The sequence below is a fragment of the Stegodyphus dumicola genome, chromosome 2, assembly GCF_044657685.1.
Source record: "Stegodyphus dumicola isolate Sdum_Otavi_A_Nest chromosome 2, ASM4465768v1".
Taxonomy (NCBI): domain Eukaryota; kingdom Metazoa; phylum Arthropoda; class Arachnida; order Araneae; family Eresidae; genus Stegodyphus; species Stegodyphus dumicola.
Window position 1 is genome coordinate 6467214 of NC_140769.1, and position 20448 is coordinate 6487661.

Below are 20448 nucleotides of genomic sequence, written 5' to 3' on the forward strand. Positions count from 1 at the left end.
TAACTAGTTTCGCGTAAACCTACACTTCTTTCCCATACTCTTAACAACATCTTCCGCCAAACAAGATTCAACGAGAGGGTATAACATACATGCGTATTTGTCAGACGGGATGTTTAATGTTTCGAGTGCTCTCAAATGAGTTGCAATTTTATCGTACAGTTTGCGAGTCCTGTCGGTGTGTTTTGGCTTAATGAATTATTCAAAATTAAGCTCAACAATTCTCTCACATATACTTCTATGAGGAGATCCTCTTTGCTGAATCGAGCTTTAAGGCACCCAATTACTTGGTAATAATTGTCGGCCAATGGGGGGGAAAGAATCAACGATATCTCTTGCATGTGAAACCTTTAACAATTGCTTGAAATAAATATTGAAATTTATCTTCAGGTGGAATTCTGGATCATCGTGAATTTTCTTAAATTGACCCCAGAAGCCCAACCATTCCTTAACATCACCACTGAATTTCTTAAATTTTTGTCAGTTTGAACTTTTGATTTTTAACTGTAGAATTAAGAGTACTGTTATTCGCCGAATTAGTATTACTCATTATTCTTCGTACCTTAGTTCTAAGGCTCACATATTTTTCACCATATGTTACACTACCCTCGTATTTTTTATCTAAACTCACTTCAAGAATATATAGGATCATCAGATAACAATTTTATAATTTCTTTTTCTATCAAATCAAGCACTGACCGTTTTTCTTCTCTGTCATTAGGATTTCAATTTCTTCTATATCATGTACTTCTTTTCTTAAACAGTCTTCCACTTTATTAGATATTTGTGTAAAAAACACTTCTTAAAGGAGTATGTAATTTCTTTAAACCCTCCATTTTTAGAGTTTATAAGTAATCATATATTTACACACAATCATAAAGTAATACAATAAATAAATCCTTCAAGTCGTCTCTGTTTGGGTGCCAAATGTTATTTTAGAAGATCATTAAAGATATATCAAAAGGTAAACTTATCTTTTTTTTCTTCTTCTTGGTGGATGGCCGAGAGGATTTTCGTATGTGAACTCATAAGAATAAAAATAGGAGGCTTCCTTTTAAACAAACACAACACACGTTATTAGTATTTACAAATATTTACGAAGAATTTGATTGATAGAAGCAACTTAATTACAAATACGCTAAGCAGCGTTCATTTTTTGCTTCCATTCCAATCTCACACTACAGTCTCTCACTGATCTCAGTTAGATCAAAAAAGAGAGGAAGAATGCCTGCCATCTAGTAGCAAGAATGTGACACCCTTTTTGGTGGCTTTAGTATTTTTCATTCTTCTACTCTGAGCTGACATTTTAAAGATATTTTTAGAATTATTAGTGTGTTTGTTTCTTGCAGGTTATGATATTTTTAATCATATTTACTTATAGTAGGATCCCCTGTATTGGCAGAATTAAATAGAATTGTATAATTGAATGTTTTAACAAATGAAATTGCAGGATAAGAGGAAGAACTTTTCTTATCTTGCTATGTAGGGTAGTTTTACTGTATAAATTCTAATCACACAGATAATTAGCATTTTGCCATAGCAAAATATTGTATTTAATTAGGTAGTTCGCCTTTCACTTTAATCAGACATGTGCTCACATCAGATATTTTTCTATATCTTTATTTCTCATTCTAAAATGTAAGGAAGATCTTGATTTCAAGTAAACATGGTAACTCTGTCCTGCATGAAAATCCTCTTCACCAAACTTATATGTTATTTCAATAATTTCTACCTATGCAACCCTTACACTGACCTGTAATTGTCATATTATGTAGCTAATTCTAAACGCCAGCAACATGTTTTGATTGATTGCAAAGTAGGTGTAAGGATGGCTTATATAATATAATAAGTTGTTACTGCATACTGGTTGCGATGTCGCCAATTCTGCGTTTTCTTCTGCCAATTCTGTTCAATTCTGCGCCAATTCTGTCGCCAATTCTGCATTGGTTTAGGGAAATTATGCACAATCTGGCAATACAGGAATTATGTCGTCATTTCTGGTACTCTCAATATCCAATGTTTCTAGAAAACACCAGATGTACAAAATGAGTATATAAGCATCTGGCCGGTTGGAGGAGGATCAGTATTGGATACACAAGCAAAGTGCAAAGAACTAGCGAATAATGATAGTGTTGTAGAGATGCTATTATTTTCACCAAGTGTAAATGACATTGTCGCAATCCTTAAACCAAACAGTTTCTGTTATATATATGGTGAAGAGGCACTGAAAGCTCAATGAAAGACTTTGAGCCTATGACTTATAATTTGGGTGCAAAGTTGAGAATAAAGACAAAACTTGGCATCCTGAATTTTACTGGTATGCTTGCTCAAGAACTTTAACAGGATGGCTATGGGGTGCTCATAAGTCTGCAAAGTTTGCAGTATCACTGATTTGGCGGGAACCTCAGAAACATATTGATGATTTCTACTTTGTGTAACAAAAATTCTGGCGTTTTTCTACTAAAAGCAAACATAAAATTGAATATTATGAATTTAATTGAATATTATGAATGAAATTATGAACCACAAGGTTCTCAAGGAAAAAATGATTATGAATGCAGTGTCAGGAAACAGCCCCATTTTATATCTCAGGAGGAGCTCAATGATCTTATTCAGGATTTGGATTTTCCCAAAATAGCACTGCTTGGATCTCTTTTACAGAAGTGGAATCTGTTACAAAAGGAGTGAAAATTTCCATGTTTCATTAAAGGCAGTCTATGCTGGCAGAATTTTTCTCTATGCCAAATGACTTAATTTTACTGTTACGATATTCCCGGTTTAATGAACAAACTTAGCCTTCTATATAAACTTAATGAGTGACAACTATTCATTGACTCTTCAAGGACTAGGCTAAAGGCAATTTTATTATTTAATGGAAATGAACAACCATCTGTTTCTGTGTGTCATGCTGTAAATATGAAAGAAATGTATGAGAACATGCATATATTCAAAGCATAAAATATAAAGATCATAAAGAGAATTTCTGTGCCAATCTAAAAGTTGTTGCATTACATACAGGTCCACTGAATGGCTATACCAAATATTGTTGTTTTTTATGTGAATGCGACAGCGAGCCAGAAACCAACATTTTATCGTTAAAGAATGACCGTTTCATGAAGACCGTGCCCAGTCTGGAAAATGCCCTATGAAAATGAACCCTTATTAGAGATGCAGAAAATTTTTTTACCTTCTCTGCATATAAAAATAGAGCTTGTAAAAATTTTTGTTAAAGCCTTAAATAAAGAAGGAAATGCTTTTTTTTTTTTTTAATTTGAGATGGAAATTTGTAGGTAAAAGGGAGGCAAAGCTTAAAGCTCCTTAGGCTGCAAGTAGAAGAACATTTTAAAGATGAAAATTTTGAAACTACATTTTTGAAAAAAAAAAAAAAATAAGGCATGGAATGCCTTCAAAAATATATGTAAGAAGACCCCAGGTAACAAGAAATTGGAGAACTACAAAGATTTAGTTGAAGAACTTATCCATTATAACAAGATATTTCACTCCTGTTTAGAATTATTCTCTGACAATTTAGGTGCAGTTTCAGATGAACACAGTGAAAGAATATACCAGCAAATTGGTCAAATGGAGAAGTGGCATAGTGAAAAACAGACCCCAAACATGTTAGTGGACTACTGTTAGATCCTCAAATGTTGAATTCAAGTGCAAAATAATAACAAAATAATTTATTTGATTGTATTATACTTTTTTGATACAAAATAAAGCATGTTTTGTTAAAAAAAAAATTAAATTCTTGAAAATTCCCTGGATTGTTTATGAATTGGTATTCTCATGTTTTGTATTCTTCTACCCTTCCCTGAAACCTTATGGGTGATAATTAGAAACTGAACTCCTATTCGAATTCAGCACATCACATTAGGTGCAGAAAATGCAAAAAAATATCAGGGAGTTGGAGAGCTGCAAAAAATTTCAAAATGCTGAACAGTGTTATCCGTTCACCAAGCCATCTGATCTTCTGTATAGTGAGTATATTGAGGTTATAATTTAACAAATTGCTTAACCAATAATTATAGTCTTTTACTGCAATGTAAAATGATCCTTTCCATTTCATTTCCTATAATAATACCAAAATTTTCATCTTTAGAATTTGCAATAAGATTTTTGTTTCAAGGAGAGGTCTTCTGCCTCTCCCTCAACCTTCTTTACCCCTCACAAGGGAAGAGGCCCTTGAGAGAAGCCACTAAGTGCGCTGGCATAGCTTTCAGGTGTATTCCTAGAACTAAATGAACTAAATCTTTGCCTACGAGATAATTCTTTGAGTGTTGTTAATGCCCCTGAGAAATTAAAGAAAGCTTGCTTTGTGGGTTAGTTGTGTAAAACAGAGAAATTTTTCACCACTCTTAAACTTAAATCCTCTTTGGTAGAAAATAATATCGTTATCTGAAAAGGTTTGGTTCATTTCGTTGTGGCAAAGCCCTTGAGGGCTATCTGCATATGGTGCCTTCATAGAGGACTTTATTGGAAAAGAATTATATAATGATATACATGATTGCATCTCGAAACTTTGTTATATTTACTACTTGGAAACTTATTTTCCAGTTAGTAAATATAACAATTTTTCTTTGATTCTTGATCTTTTGCATTGTAAGTTTGAAATTAAAAAACTGTCATTGAATGAATGAGAACAGTTAATTGAACTCTGTAATGAAATCAGACTAAAAATAAAATTCTGAGCAGAAAATATGGTTAATTTTTGAATATCATTATTAAATACGAGGTGTATTCGGAAACTAAGTACCGTTTTGAAAAAAAAATAGTAAAACAATTTTTTCGAATCCAATTTTATTTTTACATGAAAATGCATGTCTTAAACTATTTTTCAACGTAGTTTCCGCCAATGATCAAACACTTGTCATCGCGGGTGACCAGTTTTTGTATACCATCGTCAAAGAAACTTCCCGCCAGTTTCGATAACCACGACTCCTCAGCATTTTTCGTGTCATCGTCAGATCCAAAGCGCTTGCCACCAAGCTTGCACTTCATGTGCAGGAACAAGTGATAGTCGGACAGCGCCAAGTCCAGGCTGTACGGCGGGTGATCGAACTGCTCCCAATGAAACTGTCGGATTAACGATTGATTGACACCAGCAGTATGGGGCTGAGCATTGTCATGGAGCAACACAATTCCTTTACTGAGCATTCCTCTTCATTTGTTTTGAATGGCATGCCTTAGTTTTGTTAAAGTCTCACAATATCGTGCTGCATTAATGGTTTCACCTCTGGGAAGAAATTCAGTAAGCAAAACGCCTTTCCTATCCCAGAAGACAGTGCACATGATTTTTTGTGATGACATTGTCACTTTGAACTTTTGTTTTTTTCAGAGAATGAGTGTGTCCCCACTCCATTGATTGTTGTTTCGATTCTGGTGTGAAATGACACACCCAAGTTTCATCACCTGTCACAGTTTGGTTTAAAAAGTTTTCTCCCTTATCACTGTACCACGTGAGAAATGTCAGGACACTACCAAGTCGCTTTGTTTTGTGAACATCAGTGAGCATTTTTGGAACCCATCGGGAACACAGTTTGCGATAATTCAAGTGGTCAGACACAATTTCGAATTAAACAGTACATGAAATTTGTGGAAATGCCTCTGAAAGAGTTGTCATTGTGAAGTGTCTGTTCTCATGAATTGCTTCATCAACTTTCCTTACCAAATCATCGGTGACAACAGAAGGCCGACCACTTTGAGCCTCGCCGTGGACATGTGTTCGACCTGCATTAAAAATTCTTTCCCACTTTCTCACCATTCCATCACTTATCGCGTATTCAGCGTAAACTTCTGTCACTTGACGATAAATTTCGGCCGGTTTAACATTCCTCGGCCTCAAAAATTTAATCACGGCACGAATCTCACAGTCAGTGGGAGAACTAATTGTATTAAACATTTTGAATGTGCACAGCAAACTGTAAACACAACATAGAGCAACCAAAATGGCGACTATTGAAAGTCAGTAAACAAGAAAGACTAGTGCGCATGCGCGGGATGCCTACCACAGCGCTGCGACGGCACTAGAATGAAACGGTACTTAGTTTCTGAATACGCTACGTAGTAAACTGTACAGTGATGCTTTAAAAATTATAATTTAATTTGCTTCTACGTATCTGTATAAAAAAAGGTTTTTATCACTAACTCAAGTGAAAACAAAGAATCGAAATCGACTTAATGTACGTACCAATCTCAGATTTAGCTTGCATAACATGCATCCAAACATTGATCAGCTGTGCAAGAATTAGCAGCATCATCCACATTGCTAATGTGAAGTACAACATTAATTTAATTTTTAGTTAATAAAATAAAGATTATACAGACTTCAATAACCTTGAATTATAAAAAACAAATTTAACTTTACTTCTATTAACTTAATCAATTAATATCAATATAAAGCAAAATAAATTTAAATTTTGTATTTTAAAAACATAAATATACTGTGTAATATACATAAAAAATTTTCTTCCAGAGATACAAAGGTAAGGTGACCTCCAGAACATTCTAATTTATGAAAGTTATCCTACTTGAAAAGTTTGAGAAAGGGTGACCTATATGAAACACCACCTTTCTAATGAATGTTATCTTGGATTTGGTTACATTTGTTATGCAAGATTTCACTATACCTTGTTTTGTATAACTCTTCTTTTTATTATTTTTTATCAAATCAAAAGAATAATTTCGTGACCTTTAAAAAAGGAAATAAGAAAGCATAGTGATAAATGTGAAGAATGGGTAAGCTTTAAGACCAATGAAAACTACCATATCTGAATGCTAATAACTTTTGTTAGTGTTTTTTGCAATTATGATATTTATTCATTAATGAATATGTCTAATATTGTACAGTGCATTCTGATGTACTTAAATGCATATGTTACATTTAGGGTATGGCATATGAGAATGTAAAACTTCTTAATAAAGATGCTGGATATGAAGATAAAGCTAAAATCAGACGTCAAACTGTTGGCAGTGAGAATCCATATGAGAAAACTGAGGAAGCATCTGTTGACCAGTAAATATCATTATGTTTAAGAACAAAAAGAATTTTAATGACTGTTACTTATCAGTTAAATTATCTAAGTTTTCTAGAATTTTTTTTCAATTTTTCAACCATCATTTCATTTCTGTTATTTGTTTCAAATTTAATTTTCACAAGTCATATGTGGTAAGTGCTTTTTCCCCATCTTTCGTTTAGAACCCATTTGTTGTCTTTCCTTTAATTGCTTAACCATCTGAATGGCCTGGGTTTTTGGATCCGTCTTGAAGACCTGTATTTAAAGAACCTTTATTAGCTAAATATGTATATTTACCTATTTTAGTCTATATTTTCTTAAACTTACATTCATCAAGATGGAATTTATATTATTAATGAAAGTAAGAAAGCAAAATATCTTAAATTATAAACATATATATATTGCAAGTGACAAAAAATCGTATGACCATATAAAGCTGGTTATGACGTTGAGAGGATTAAGTGAAAAAAATCCTATGGATTTCTTCTTTAGTTTCATTTTTCGTTGGGTCATACTCTAAATAAGAATATTGCTTCTTCACTGACTCATGCTCTAAATAGCCATATTTTTCCTTGAATGGGAATTTGACTCCTGTGTATAATGTATGAGGGGGTACCCTAAAATAACCAGTTTTATTTTTAAGCAATAATATTATACTTTACTTGTATCTTTTCATAGTCTTAGTCCCTTTTCATAGTGCTGTCCAAGAGCATTGCTTTTCTTCCACTTTGCTTTTTGCTGTAAACATGGTAAGAATTCTAAAACATTTGACAGAGAATATTCACTGCAAGCAGTTTATTTTCTTACATCTCATGCACTTCATTGAATTGCTTTCTAGCCTTTTGAAAATTTTCTTTTTCTGCGTGAGTAGAAAAAAATTGCACTAAACAAGAAGCAATTTTGAGTAGTGCAAATAGTGTGAGTGATATAAAAACGTTATGTTGTTCATTCCCCCAAATTATCAGATTGAGAGAGTTTTTTCCAAAATTTGGTCACTAGTCTTTTGATGCATTAGTGAGTTGCACTTTTGCAGTATTTCTTTGGTTTCTGTTCATCAATAAATGTTTAAGTTGTAGCAATCTTCCTTTGATTTTTTGAATCCTTTGCCATTTTTGAGTCTGCAAAAAACCACTCATACACTTGTGATTTACTCAAACATCATTTTTAAGGTTTTCTGAAGCATAAAAATGGTCTTAGCTGCAGTTTTCATCATCGAAAACAAAATTTCATGCATACTCTTTGTTCTTTATGGTTACTTATTGTGGCATTTATTGTTAAGTTTTACTGATGAAATTGTATTTCATTTCTTTGTTTCCTTTCTGACTCTTTTTGTTATGAGGTTTACTCATTCCAGAATCTATGTAGATTTTTGAGTTGCAAGCAGTTTTACTATAAAGAGATTACTAATATGTGAGCAAGAGTTTGGTTCTCTGGTCCACTACTGCTCTTGGCTCACTTGGATTTTACTTTGGTCCACTGCTGCTTAAAGTAAAATCTATTGGTGAATGCTGGTCTTGATGTGAATGCTGCAGGCTGAGTTTAGACCCCATTTTGGTAAGCAGTGTGTTTGAATTTCTGTCATGGTCTAGGCAAAGCATGTAGTCTCTATTCAAGTTAAATTTAAATTGTTAAATGTGTACACATTGTGAAAGAAAGCTTTGTGGTTTAAATTAGATGCAGGTTGGCTGGTAAATTTATGTTTGTATATTTAAATTTTCATCAATGACCAGTGGTGAGATAGAATAAACTTAAAGTATTTTGATTCTGTGTATGTTTGTTTGATGGTTAGACATTTTAATGGGGATTATTCATTTCCCATAATTTCATTCCACACCTTATTGTTATTGTATTGACCTAGCTGAGTATTTTAAATACACAGCAGGTGTGACAATATAAAAGAAGAATAGCGAAGTGCTATGAACAGAAATACACAACAGTCAGCACCAAGGTCGAACCATTCTACTCAGATTGATGCCAGTTACCAAATTAATGGGAAAACTTCTAAATTATAACAAGAGTTAGTAACACGATCTGTAATTATGAAATGCTTTCTTGCAGTGTTTTCATTTTGTTTATTTTGGGTACCCCTATGTGTATGATGGCATGTGTATGCAATCTATATCATAATTTTTTATTTAATATGTAAGCTAATAAAGTATCAAAATTGAGATATGGGAGCTGTTCATAAAAGATTTGTATAGTTTTAAATAATAATATTAAAGTTCTAATCTGAACTAAATATCAGTGTGGTATTTTTTAATGTAATCCTATCTAGATGTTACTTATAGAAATATTGCTAACTGTTTTTGGACTAAAACCATCTTTTGGTTTGTCCCGCATAATAGCTTAAGATGCTCTGATCACCGAGTTGAGTTTACACATTTTCTTTTGAGATTAGGAAAAGGGGAAAAAATTCTACAGAGCTCAATGGGGAGTGTATGGAGAATATAGAAAAGTTTTAGTGTTCTTTTTTATTCATTTTATTTGTCCCATGCAGACAAGCATGTTGCAGTTTTCAACTAATGTTCTGGTTGTATGTGCAAAGTCCAAAATCTGAACTCTCTCTGTATTTCGGCAATTCTGGAATGCGAATTTTCTGGATTTTAGATCATCATTTTGAATTCATTAAGATATGTAGAAATTATAAAATTAAAAGTATGAATTTTTAGTCCAAAGGAGCAATTTGCCCTGAAGGGCTATTAATTTTGTTTTGGCATTTTGCATTGAAAACTTTAAAAGGCTGTATCACTTTTCAAATCATTGCCACCATATATTATTGCCCTGTCTTATATTTAAAGAAATTAAATAATGAAGAATCTGCATAAATGTATGTATGTTTCTTGTATTGTGATAAAACAACAGTACCTACAGCAATCCAATTTTGAATGATGTAATCTTCCATAGAATATAGGCATGTGGAAGCCCTAATTTGAATTTGAAATTTGTTTTATTATCGATTTCAGATTTTGTAACACTTCCATGAATTTTGATTAAAAAACTAAACGATTTCAAAGTGAGCAATGGCAACACTGTACGAAAAAACATTTTTATCTCCAGCGCGTGAGACTCTGTATCAGAAATTCTAAAGATATGCTCATTTTAAAATTAATTTGCGATATTGCTGTTGAACTGAATTTAATAGTTTGAGTACATAGAGCATGATATTTAATAAATAAAGGTAACAAACAAAACGTAAAAAAAAGCCCCTTTGGACGTAACTTAAAATCTAAAACCTTTCAGATTTTTCTTCTTTCCTTTAATGAAATAATGAATCATTTATAACCTTAAGGAATCAAAATTTACAAAAATTCAATATTTATTTGTTTAGTTTGCTAAACATTTCTTTTGATGTTACTTCGTTATTGCGCTCATACTTTTCCTTTAGTTTTTATAGACACTTATAATTTCTTGTTCCGTTATAAAGTTCCATTGTTTAAGTCCTGTAATTGTGATCTTGAGGATTCTCAATGAAGTATCAAAGTTTTTTTGTACACTTTATTGTTCATAGCAATATTTTATGGATTAAGGATCTTACTACAAATTTCTTCATCTGTCATTTGATTACTGGGGCATTATCATCGCAATGGAAAACTTCTCTTCATTTATTACCACTCCTCCATATTTCTTTTCAAATTCTATTAATTGTAAAATGTCACATTTTGTTTGCCAAACTCAAAACCTTCAAATTTGTGGCTATTATCATGAAACTTAGGTAGTGTCTGCTATATACTATTAGTGATGTATGATGAGATTGGCAACTAAAAATATAGTGTTCCATTAAATTATATCATTCTTCCTTTGCGTGCCGAAGAAGTTAAGCTTGAATTGTAATCATTTAGTTATTTAGTATAGCTTTTCCTATTTTTCGCATATGATGCATATTTAGTTATTTATTATAGCTTTTCCTATTTTTCGCGTATGATGATTTAGGCTTATCTGAGTCCCTACTAAATAAATACTCATATATACTTAAAGCTTATCCAGGATCGGCACTAGACATTTTGTTGCCTGGTGTAGTTGCTGCAGGTTCTTAATTCTGCTGCCAGGCATTACACTAAATTTTAAAAACTTTGCAACCCCTAAATTTTGCATGCTTGTCCCTTCCCTAAATTCTAAAACTTTTGCTGTGCCAGCAAACCTGAGCTTATCTGAATAACAAACTATTAATTATTTCAAACAGCACTGAATGTAAACTTTTGGCTCAAGAGTATCATTTACAAAATACACTGTTTGCATATAGAAAGAAATTTCTATTAAATTTGTCCTCATCAACACATTCAACACTCTGCTGTGCAGTTGATTGAAGTTTGTAATGATTGCCAAGCATAATATTAACATAAAAGTTTGCCATGCTGTTTATTATTCAATTACTAATATTAAAAAAATATTTTAAACATGCCTGCATGAGCCGTTTCATGTGTTAATAGTCATACATAGGAATGAAAGCAAAATAATAATAATAATAAAAATAAAAATATCAGCTAGATTGGGGTCAGGGATATAAATTTTTCAGCAAGTTAAAATCAGTAATGTTTTGATGTAGAATGTTGTATGCCAAGCAAAGAAGCCACTACAGAGCCAAAATTATTGATCTTACAGATTTATGTTAATAAATGATTGTGTTTTTTGGATGCCTTTTATTTACTGTCCAAGTGAAATTAAGAATCAGGAGTTATAAAAAATATCAAATGTACATGTGTGAAACATTAAACATAGTAAAGAATTTCTTTAAAAGAAAATTTCTATTGGTCGTAAAGTCCAGATTTTGGACTTTGTACTGTACTGTTTGTTTGTTAATTGTTAAAGAATTTGATTATCAAAATTTTCCCAATTAACTTTTTAGTGCTTCTTCAATTATAGGCTTTAGGTAAATCAATAATTTGCTACAGAAAACAAGAAACTTATTTTTTTACCACATAATTTAAATAATGGTATTAAATTTCTTAATTTAATTTTTAATTAAAAATTAAGCAATTTATATTAAATTGCTTAATTGCTTGCATTAAATTTCTTAATTTAATTTTTAATTAAAATTAAGTAATTTAATACTAAATATATAAAAAAATCACATTAAGCACAGCCATCACATTAATCAAACTTTTTTGTGTAATGAGGGTCTGTGATTTCATTTCTAAAATCTTGTTTACATTTGTAAAATGGAAATAATAATAATACAAAAAACAATAAAATATAAATTTAATAAACCTTTTTTTTTTTTTCAAAATTTTGGTTCATATTCATAGTCTAATTGTTATCTTTTAAGTTATTTATGTGCAATTATTTGTATTACAGTTATGTCATATGGCATACATTAAAGAGAAAACTGTAAGGGGGCTGATAAAAAAGGACATTCTTTTATAGTGGATTGTTGCATTGGGAATCCTTGGTCTAGAATATTATTTTTAAATATGAAATATCTAATTTTCAATGTAACTTTCCGAAATTTATATTACACTATTTGTAAGCTGGATTTTATATCTTGCTCATAATAATGAAGTGCTTATACTTATTTCATTTTAAAACTGTTATAGCATTGCATCTAGTCATTTATAAGTTAAAAATTTAATGTTTTAAAATTATATATCTGTGACTTCTTTCTAAACCCTTTAGTTATTTGTATATTTTTACTTTTAACTGGATTTTAATTTTTGTTTAGGATGATGTCAGAATCAAATAAAGGTTATCAAATGCTCAAGAAAATGGGATGGAAAGAAGGAGAATCTTTAGGCATAAAGGAATCAGGAATTGTAGAGCCAGTATGTAATTTGCTTCTCATAATTTTTACCAATTTTAGACCATAAAATGTAATGACAGATTTTTGTTGCTTTACAGAAATCCTGCCATGACTTTTATAAACCAAAATGGTAGAAAGTAAAGAAGCATTTACTATAAATTTATACGGGAAATTTCTTTGATCATTCTCACATCTTAAAAAAAAGTATCAAATCTTCTTAAATCTAAATTTATTGTAAACAGTTATAATTTATTAAATATATAGACTGACTGTATAAATTGAACTAATTTAAATACAGTATAGTTTCCATCTTGAAAAAGTGAACACACGGAAGCTATTAAATTGTTGTCCACGATGATCATGTATTGAGATATCAGAGATTTTTGCATGTCCTCTTGTAAAGGTGAGAGAGAACAAAGATCAACTTTTATCATTTTTCTTTTATATCCATCTAATCAATGAATCTATAATTTGTGTACTTGCCTAACCTATTATCAAAATTTTTTGTTTTGTGGCCCAATGGGGAAAGCTTAAAGGTAGTATGCTTAGTTGCTATAACTAGTACTTTTTTTTCTATTATATTCTTTATTGCACAATTCTCATGGAATCAGCACTTTTACAATAACTACCTTAAAAACCTATCTGTGAAATATGATAAATATCAATTAAATAGTGAAAAATGTTTTGTAGGACAACTTTATTAGTTGAAAACAGTCCCTCACAATACTACCCCTGCAATTCAGTGCACTTGTGCCAGCTCTTCTCCAATCCAAAAACTAGTTGCAAATGGTATGCTAAAATCAATGCCCGTTTACTACAAATTTCAACTCTGTGAAAATATTCAATTATCAAGAGTGCTAAATGAACTGGCATATTGTGTTATAAGTTCTAACTTCATGTCACCAAATCTGGCTTTGACAGGTAATACTAGGGCACATAAATGTTCAAGGTTTATATTTGTGCAAATTGCAGCATCTTCCTTCTCATTGTCTCAACTGATTCTTGACTACTCTTTAAACTGTGACCTCATTCCGACACATATGCTTGCAATAAATGATGTTCACTGTACATACTGTGCAGTTTGTTAAAATTTAACATAGTTTGTCAACCCAGTGAAAAGCTTAATGACAATTATTTACCAAATTTTTGCCCACCAGCAGCCAAGCAGTAAAGTTATTGAACATTGTTAGTTAAGTTTGGGATTTGAATCTTGGTGAACAGGCAAGCTGCATAGGTTTTTTTTTGGGGGGGGAGGTCATGTTTTTCCCCATGTTTAATGTGTAATGAGCCAGTCCCCTTCGAACGTCCTCCACAAAGGCATCGCTGCCCTTAGTCAAGTAGTCTTAATGTGCTTTGCCATAATAAAATAAATTAAACCCAAACTCCTGAATTTTTTTGTCTCAAGCATTTTTGTGGCAGGCATTCTGGAAGTATTAGTTTTAGAAACTTCTAATTCTGCGCTCTCAAATGTTACTATTGCACAGCTTGGAAGGTATATACTAAAATATACTTGCTTTGCTATGCTCATATGGATTTGTGACAGTGTTGGCAATTTTAGAATTACAGATCACATTATTTAATTGTTGTCTGTCATGTATCACAATTAGTCAGTTTTTTATGCAGTCATTTCATAAAATAAATGCTGAACCACCTTTTTTCATAGAAGCAAAAATCTTATTCAGATATTTTTTGTTAACAAAAAATTGTACCTTATTTAGGTCTACCATAAAAGCAAATGTTCATGAAGTGCGGATGCTTAGGTATGATCAGAACCATCTCATTTTGCTTATTTATTTTATAGGATAATATTTTTAATATTGAACACGGTCAGTTCCCGAATAGCAGGGTCTGTATTTAAAAAATCAGAAAGAAAAAAAAAATTGTATTGTAAAACAGTGGGAAAATTACTATCACTTATCATTAGCATTTGGGGGGAGGGAACTATCTGTAGAAAATACAAAAAGGAAAATAAAAATACAGGATATAACAGCAGTGATAACAGATGATGTAATAGTATTTTAGAGTTGCTTTTATCTATAACAGTATGCAATTTAGCTATACTTTATCTGAAATACAAAAGTATTGTTAAGTTATTCATTAAAAGTAAATCATTCAGCCTTAAAAATAAATCATGTGCACAGCCATTAATCTTTTGGTTCACATTAACTGCTAATGAAATGCTAAAGTAATGTAAACTTGTTTTTAATACTCATTTAATTTATGTAACCAAACATATTTCCGCCACTCTGTATAGTGTTAGTTACTTTGAATACCGCACCAAAGGGCATGTATTCAAATCCCAAAGAAGGCATGAATGTTTTACATGTATAGTGTCTGTGTAGCATGGGGAATATTTGAAATATATGGTGAGGCAAAAAGAGGGGTTGGAAACCTTAGAACCTACCTTTAGGATGCTGTCCTTCAAAAATTAGGACAGAGTAGGGCAAAGTCATATTGTCACCTGTAAGGTGCTCAAGGCTCATGCCAACAACAGACACAGTCTTGCACTCTGGTTATTATTATTAATAATATAGTAATTATAAAGAATAATTTATTTACGTGTTCAGCCGTAAGGATTACGTGGATGCCTTTGTGGAGGGCTTTTTAAGGGTAACTGGCTAGTATTACCATGTTACACATGGGTAAACTATGAAAATGCACATGCAGCCAGCCCATTTCCGAGATTCGAACTACTAGTATTCAGGGGCTTTCTCGCTCGGCCGCTAGTGGGCCGCTATCTTGTACTACTTGTCACAATAAAATATGTAGGCTTGTTTTGATAAGATCAGACATGTGAAATTGCTTTGTTCTCTTGATGAAACTGCTTGAAAATACAGGCAAATTATTAATAGCTTTTTTTCTGTTAATTTTCCAATTAAAATATGAGTTATTTCTCTCCTTTTTTACTTCCTTGTATGAAGTTAAAAGGAAGTATTGTAATCGCGAAAATTTTCAGGCATGGTATTTCAACGAAAATATCCATTTTGACTGCTATCGAATGCAATTTAACAATGTTTTTGGCGTGACATTTGTACTTAAGGACAGAATAAAAGACTCTTTCCCCCCAAAAAAAAAATATAAAACTTATTTAAAATGAATTCTGAAGAGAATTTTTCGTGGCGTCTGTACGTACATATCTCGCATAACTTCAAAACGAGTAACCTCAGAACATTGAAATTTTGTATATAGGACTGGTATAACATATAGATGTGCACCTCGTATTTTGGTTGCTTTGGCCGCACCAAACATATATAAATATATGCATATATATATCCACTCTATTAACCGGCTCAGTGATCTCAGTTTCTTTACTCTCATATGTTTGTAAGTTGTACATTTTTTGCTTTAAAAATGATTGAATTATGTTGTTGTTCTCTTCCAGTTAAGTTTTTAGGCCTTTAGTAAATCTGCTTGCAATATTTGTGGAGTTATCAACAATTTAAAAGTTGTTTAAGTGCAGCTAAGCCTAATTAATTTTGTGATGGCGGACATGTTTGTTTACATTCTAACCCTTTGACGCGCGTGATATTATTTTTGTAATTTTTTTTACTAAAAACTCTAGAAATTAAATATTATGATCCTAGAGACAAATAATATTTGAATTTAAAAAAAATCTACTCTTGCCCATTATTCTGTGGGTGGTGGTCGCACTGTTAAACCACCGCGCGTCTAGGACTTTGAAACTTACTGATGTAGTAGGAAAAAAAACTTACCATTTTCCACGCATGTTTCCAATAAATGATGAAATTTACGGATTTAAAAAAAAAAATTATGTAAGAATTGCATTACATATAATTTTTTTACATTATTTTACAAAGTAAATCATCAGAAAAGATTAAAAAATAAACATTTATGTAATTTTTCTATAGCAGTGAAAATATAAGTACCTACATAATAAGAACATTTGGATAAATGGATTAAAAACTCAATAAAATAAGGATAAAAAAGAACTCAGTGTTTTTTTTTTTTTTTTTTTTTTTTTAAATATCAAAGAACTATTTTTTTTGTGACACTGTTCAAAGCATGTTTTGTCTCTTTGGTATTTGGTACATGCATAGACCCACCTTGCACGTTTCGCACATACATCTTGTTCTATGAGGTTTCTTCCTTGTGCTACAAAATGTACACTGCCTGGATTTAAAATTTACTGGTATATGTCTAGCATTATTTAGTTTCTTTTCATCTGGCACATGAAATTTGTGGTTTTTTATGTTAATGGGGGAGGGCTTGGTCTTTTTGGCTTTGTACGGATTGTTCGTTTCCCATTCATACTTATTTTATTCGTATTTCGTCCCAAAATAATCAGAAAATATTTTTAATTTAAATAAAACTTTTACACAATTTCTATTTTTAATTATAGCAAAGTATACTTACATTAACTTTAAACCACAGGAAATAATTTATAAAATCACAATACTAGCTTGGGGAGTAAGTGTGTTGATGTCAGAGAAAAGTATTTGTAAAAGAAAGACCTTTTTACTGGGCAGGTGCATGTATTGTTTAGTAATAAAATAACTCTGTGGTTTCAAAGCCCTTTATCTATATCCGGGTAAAAATAAACATTCCTATTTGAACATCAAGCGAACGCCATTGAGAAGCAAACGCCAGTGCTTTCAAGGCGCGACCACCGAGCCTCTAGAGGATTGTAAGCATTGTGACACAATGCTCTAGTGGTGCAGTGGTCGTGCCCTGAAACCACATAGCAAATGCCATACATATAGAGGTTTTTTTTATATATGCAGTTTAATTACTGCAATTTTTTATTGTTTATGATAGAAATCATGATGTGCGATGACTAACTTTTGAAATTTAAAGTTGTTCGTATTAATAAAAGGAAGTTATTTTGTCTCATCGAAAACAAATTTTAAAAGGCATCCGATCTGAAGTATTAATACCTAAAACATATATGATTCTACAGTCATGTTATTTAGATGTAAAAGATCAGTAATCAATTCATTTTCACTCAAAAATTTTGGAAAAAAGAGGAAGAAAAAATTCGGAAAATGGTGGTTTCAGGGCGCGACCACCGCGCATCAAAGGGTTAAACTTGGCAAAATAGCGGATTTTTTTGCCAATCTAGAGAAACTAAGCTTCGCAACAACAAAGATAATGCCTTCTTTTATTATTGTGAATTAAATCATGTTTAATCCATTCTTAAATTTATTCGAAGAAATAAGTGTTTAAGATTTACTTCGTAATTTTTAATATAGATATTCTGAGTTTTTATATTGGGTCAGTCCATAAATTTGTGCGCATTTTTTAGTAAATTTTTAAATAACATAAAAAAACACAATTTAATATTTTAATCAATTATATATCTTCCTCCATTATCTACAATGTCTTACCATCTTACAGGCAGCTTTTTTATGCCATTGCTGTAGAAAGACTCTGGTTTTGATGCAAAAAAAACTTGAAAGTTCATTGTGTACATCTTGTTTAGAATTTAATTTTTTTTCCCAATAGAAAATTTTGTAAGGCATGAAATAAATGAAAATTACTTGGGGCAATATCTTGGGAGTAAGCAGGATGTTGCAAAAGCTCCCAATTAAATTCACTAATTTTCTGCAGCGTTGTTCGAGCTGTATGTGGTCTAGCTTCATCATGATGAAACAACACTTTCTTGATATTCACCAATCGTGGGCATTTTTTGATCAATTCTGAGTTTAGATGGCAAAGTTGCTCACTATAAACTTCTGAATTAATAATTTGATTTGGTTCTAACAGTTCAAAACATTCTGAACGGGGTTCATCATCCATGCTGCTTTTTCCAACTTAAAAATTTTTAAACCATTTCTGGGCAGTCCTTACACTAATAGTGTGTTCACCATGTACACTATTCATTTTTATTGCTGCAAACTTGGCAGATTCACCACACAAAAATAAAAAAATGTAGAGCAGCATGTTTGTACTGATTATCTATATTCATCTTCTATGGGTACTAAAATGCATTCGATATTAACGAAAGTTAGTGATGAACTGAATAATATGTTAGTCAAATGATGACAAGTTTCAACAGGTTCAAAATTGTATTGTTTTAGTAAATGCGTCATTGTGAATTCCACATGTACTCTTAATGCGCACGAACTTATGGACTGACCTGATATATTTTTGCCTTGTCAGGAAGTGAAAACTGAATTAATAGAATGAGAAATACTGAATTGTCTGTGAAAGACTGTTTCTTTCTCTCTTTCGTTTTTGCTTAATTTCTTTTTTACGTCGTTTTAGATTTATTATAGTATTTGAATAGGACGTGTGACAATGATTAAACGATTAGACAGTTCTTCAAATGATATAAATTTTGTGCATTCTGAGTTATAATATGAATGAAATGTAACACTCTTAAGTGAACCTAGTGCCAGAGTGTCGCTATGGTAAACAAATATAGTGAATTTTAAAGAGTGCATTTATTTTATTGTACTATCGACGAAGTAGATTTAATTCAATCCAATAAGTTTAAATGAAATGCAAAGAAAAAATGCATATAAATTAATATTCCGTGCAAAGAAGTCGTGGTGTACACGTCAGATTTTGTTTTCTTACAACTGGGTCATGAATGAATCATGATATCACTATAGTGTTACCCTAATTAATTAGGAGTTTACCGTATTATTCATATTCAAATAGATATTGGATTGCTAGAAATTAATCACACATTTATAAAATGTCATTGATCACTATTTTTTAAGATTAAGGGGAAAATGACTGTATTTTAATCTACAATTTTTTAATATATTCTCTATTAGATAGAATTTAGTCATTACCTAATACAATATAGTAAAAGCTCTGTACTTGATGGTTGTAATGCATTTATTCTTCGTCATTTTAATAATAATAAAAGTACAAGTTTTTGTGTAACTGTATGTAAAATGATGTCTGAGAGTAAAAGTTATTTCAGTATAATAAATTTATTGTATACAGATTGAGCGTGTTTCGAGATACCTAGATATCATGAAAGTATCATGACTATGCTGATAAATGTTTCCATTCAAGTACTAAGAACAGGTAAAAATCCCAAAGCAAAAATATTTAATGATTGATTGCAGATATTGATTTTTGTAGTATGGTAACTTTTATCAAAAAATATTTTTAATTGTTGTTTCTCATAGAAAATTTTAGGGGAAAATATTAAAGCTTTATGATCTGGCTGTGGGAGAAATGTGCAGTACTGAAGAGCTTTGAAAAATAAATTATCATGTTGCATATTAAATGAATTTCATGTAAAATGTTGTTTGTTTTTCACATTTCTTAAAGTGCTTCTTCTTTAATTACTGATCAGAGAGAAAATAGAGCCATTCTATAGCATGTTTTTATCATCAATTTTTATGCACAACAATTCAGATGTTACACACAGGAAATATATGTGTAACCAACAGTTGCCAAAAAAGACCGGGTAAGAATTTTTGTGGACATGATGCATATCTTGGAGACTTGAGAAGGCTCAAAACTTTCTTATATGTAAATTAGGAAAATTGTTTCTCCTATGGTGATTTTTGGTTTGGTTTGGATTTGGTTTATTTGATTATGGCAAAGCACCCTAGGGCTGTCTGCGTAGGGTGAAGGATGCCTTCGTGGATGACTTACTAAGGGTGATTTTTGCCATTGTTTGGTAAATTAATATTTTACTAAACTATGTGCATCATTTCATTTAGTGCCTGTGAAGCACAGGGTAAGAGCTTCCTAGAATTTTGCTTATATATTTGT

General features: G+C 31.5%; 1 protein-coding gene and 1 long non-coding RNA gene across 3 annotated transcripts in view; one reads left to right on the forward strand and one right to left on the reverse strand.

Annotated features, from left to right (window-relative positions):
* LOC118180362 (angiogenic factor with G patch and FHA domains 1-like) overlaps positions 1–20448 on the forward strand; it is a 138284-nt gene that overhangs the window by 61704 nt on the left and 56132 nt on the right. For both annotated transcript variants that reach the window (XM_085810412.1, XM_085810413.1), the window contains exons 14-15: positions 6885–7012; positions 12670–12769. In XM_085810412.1, coding sequence (XP_085666538.1) covers positions 6885–7012; positions 12670–12769 — 228 coding nt within the window. The remainder of the gene's footprint in view (positions 1–6884; positions 7013–12669; positions 12770–20448) is intronic.
* LOC146998351 (uncharacterized) overlaps positions 1–20448 on the reverse strand; it is a 197402-nt gene that overhangs the window by 4706 nt on the left and 172248 nt on the right. The gene's annotated exons all lie outside the window — the stretch shown is intronic.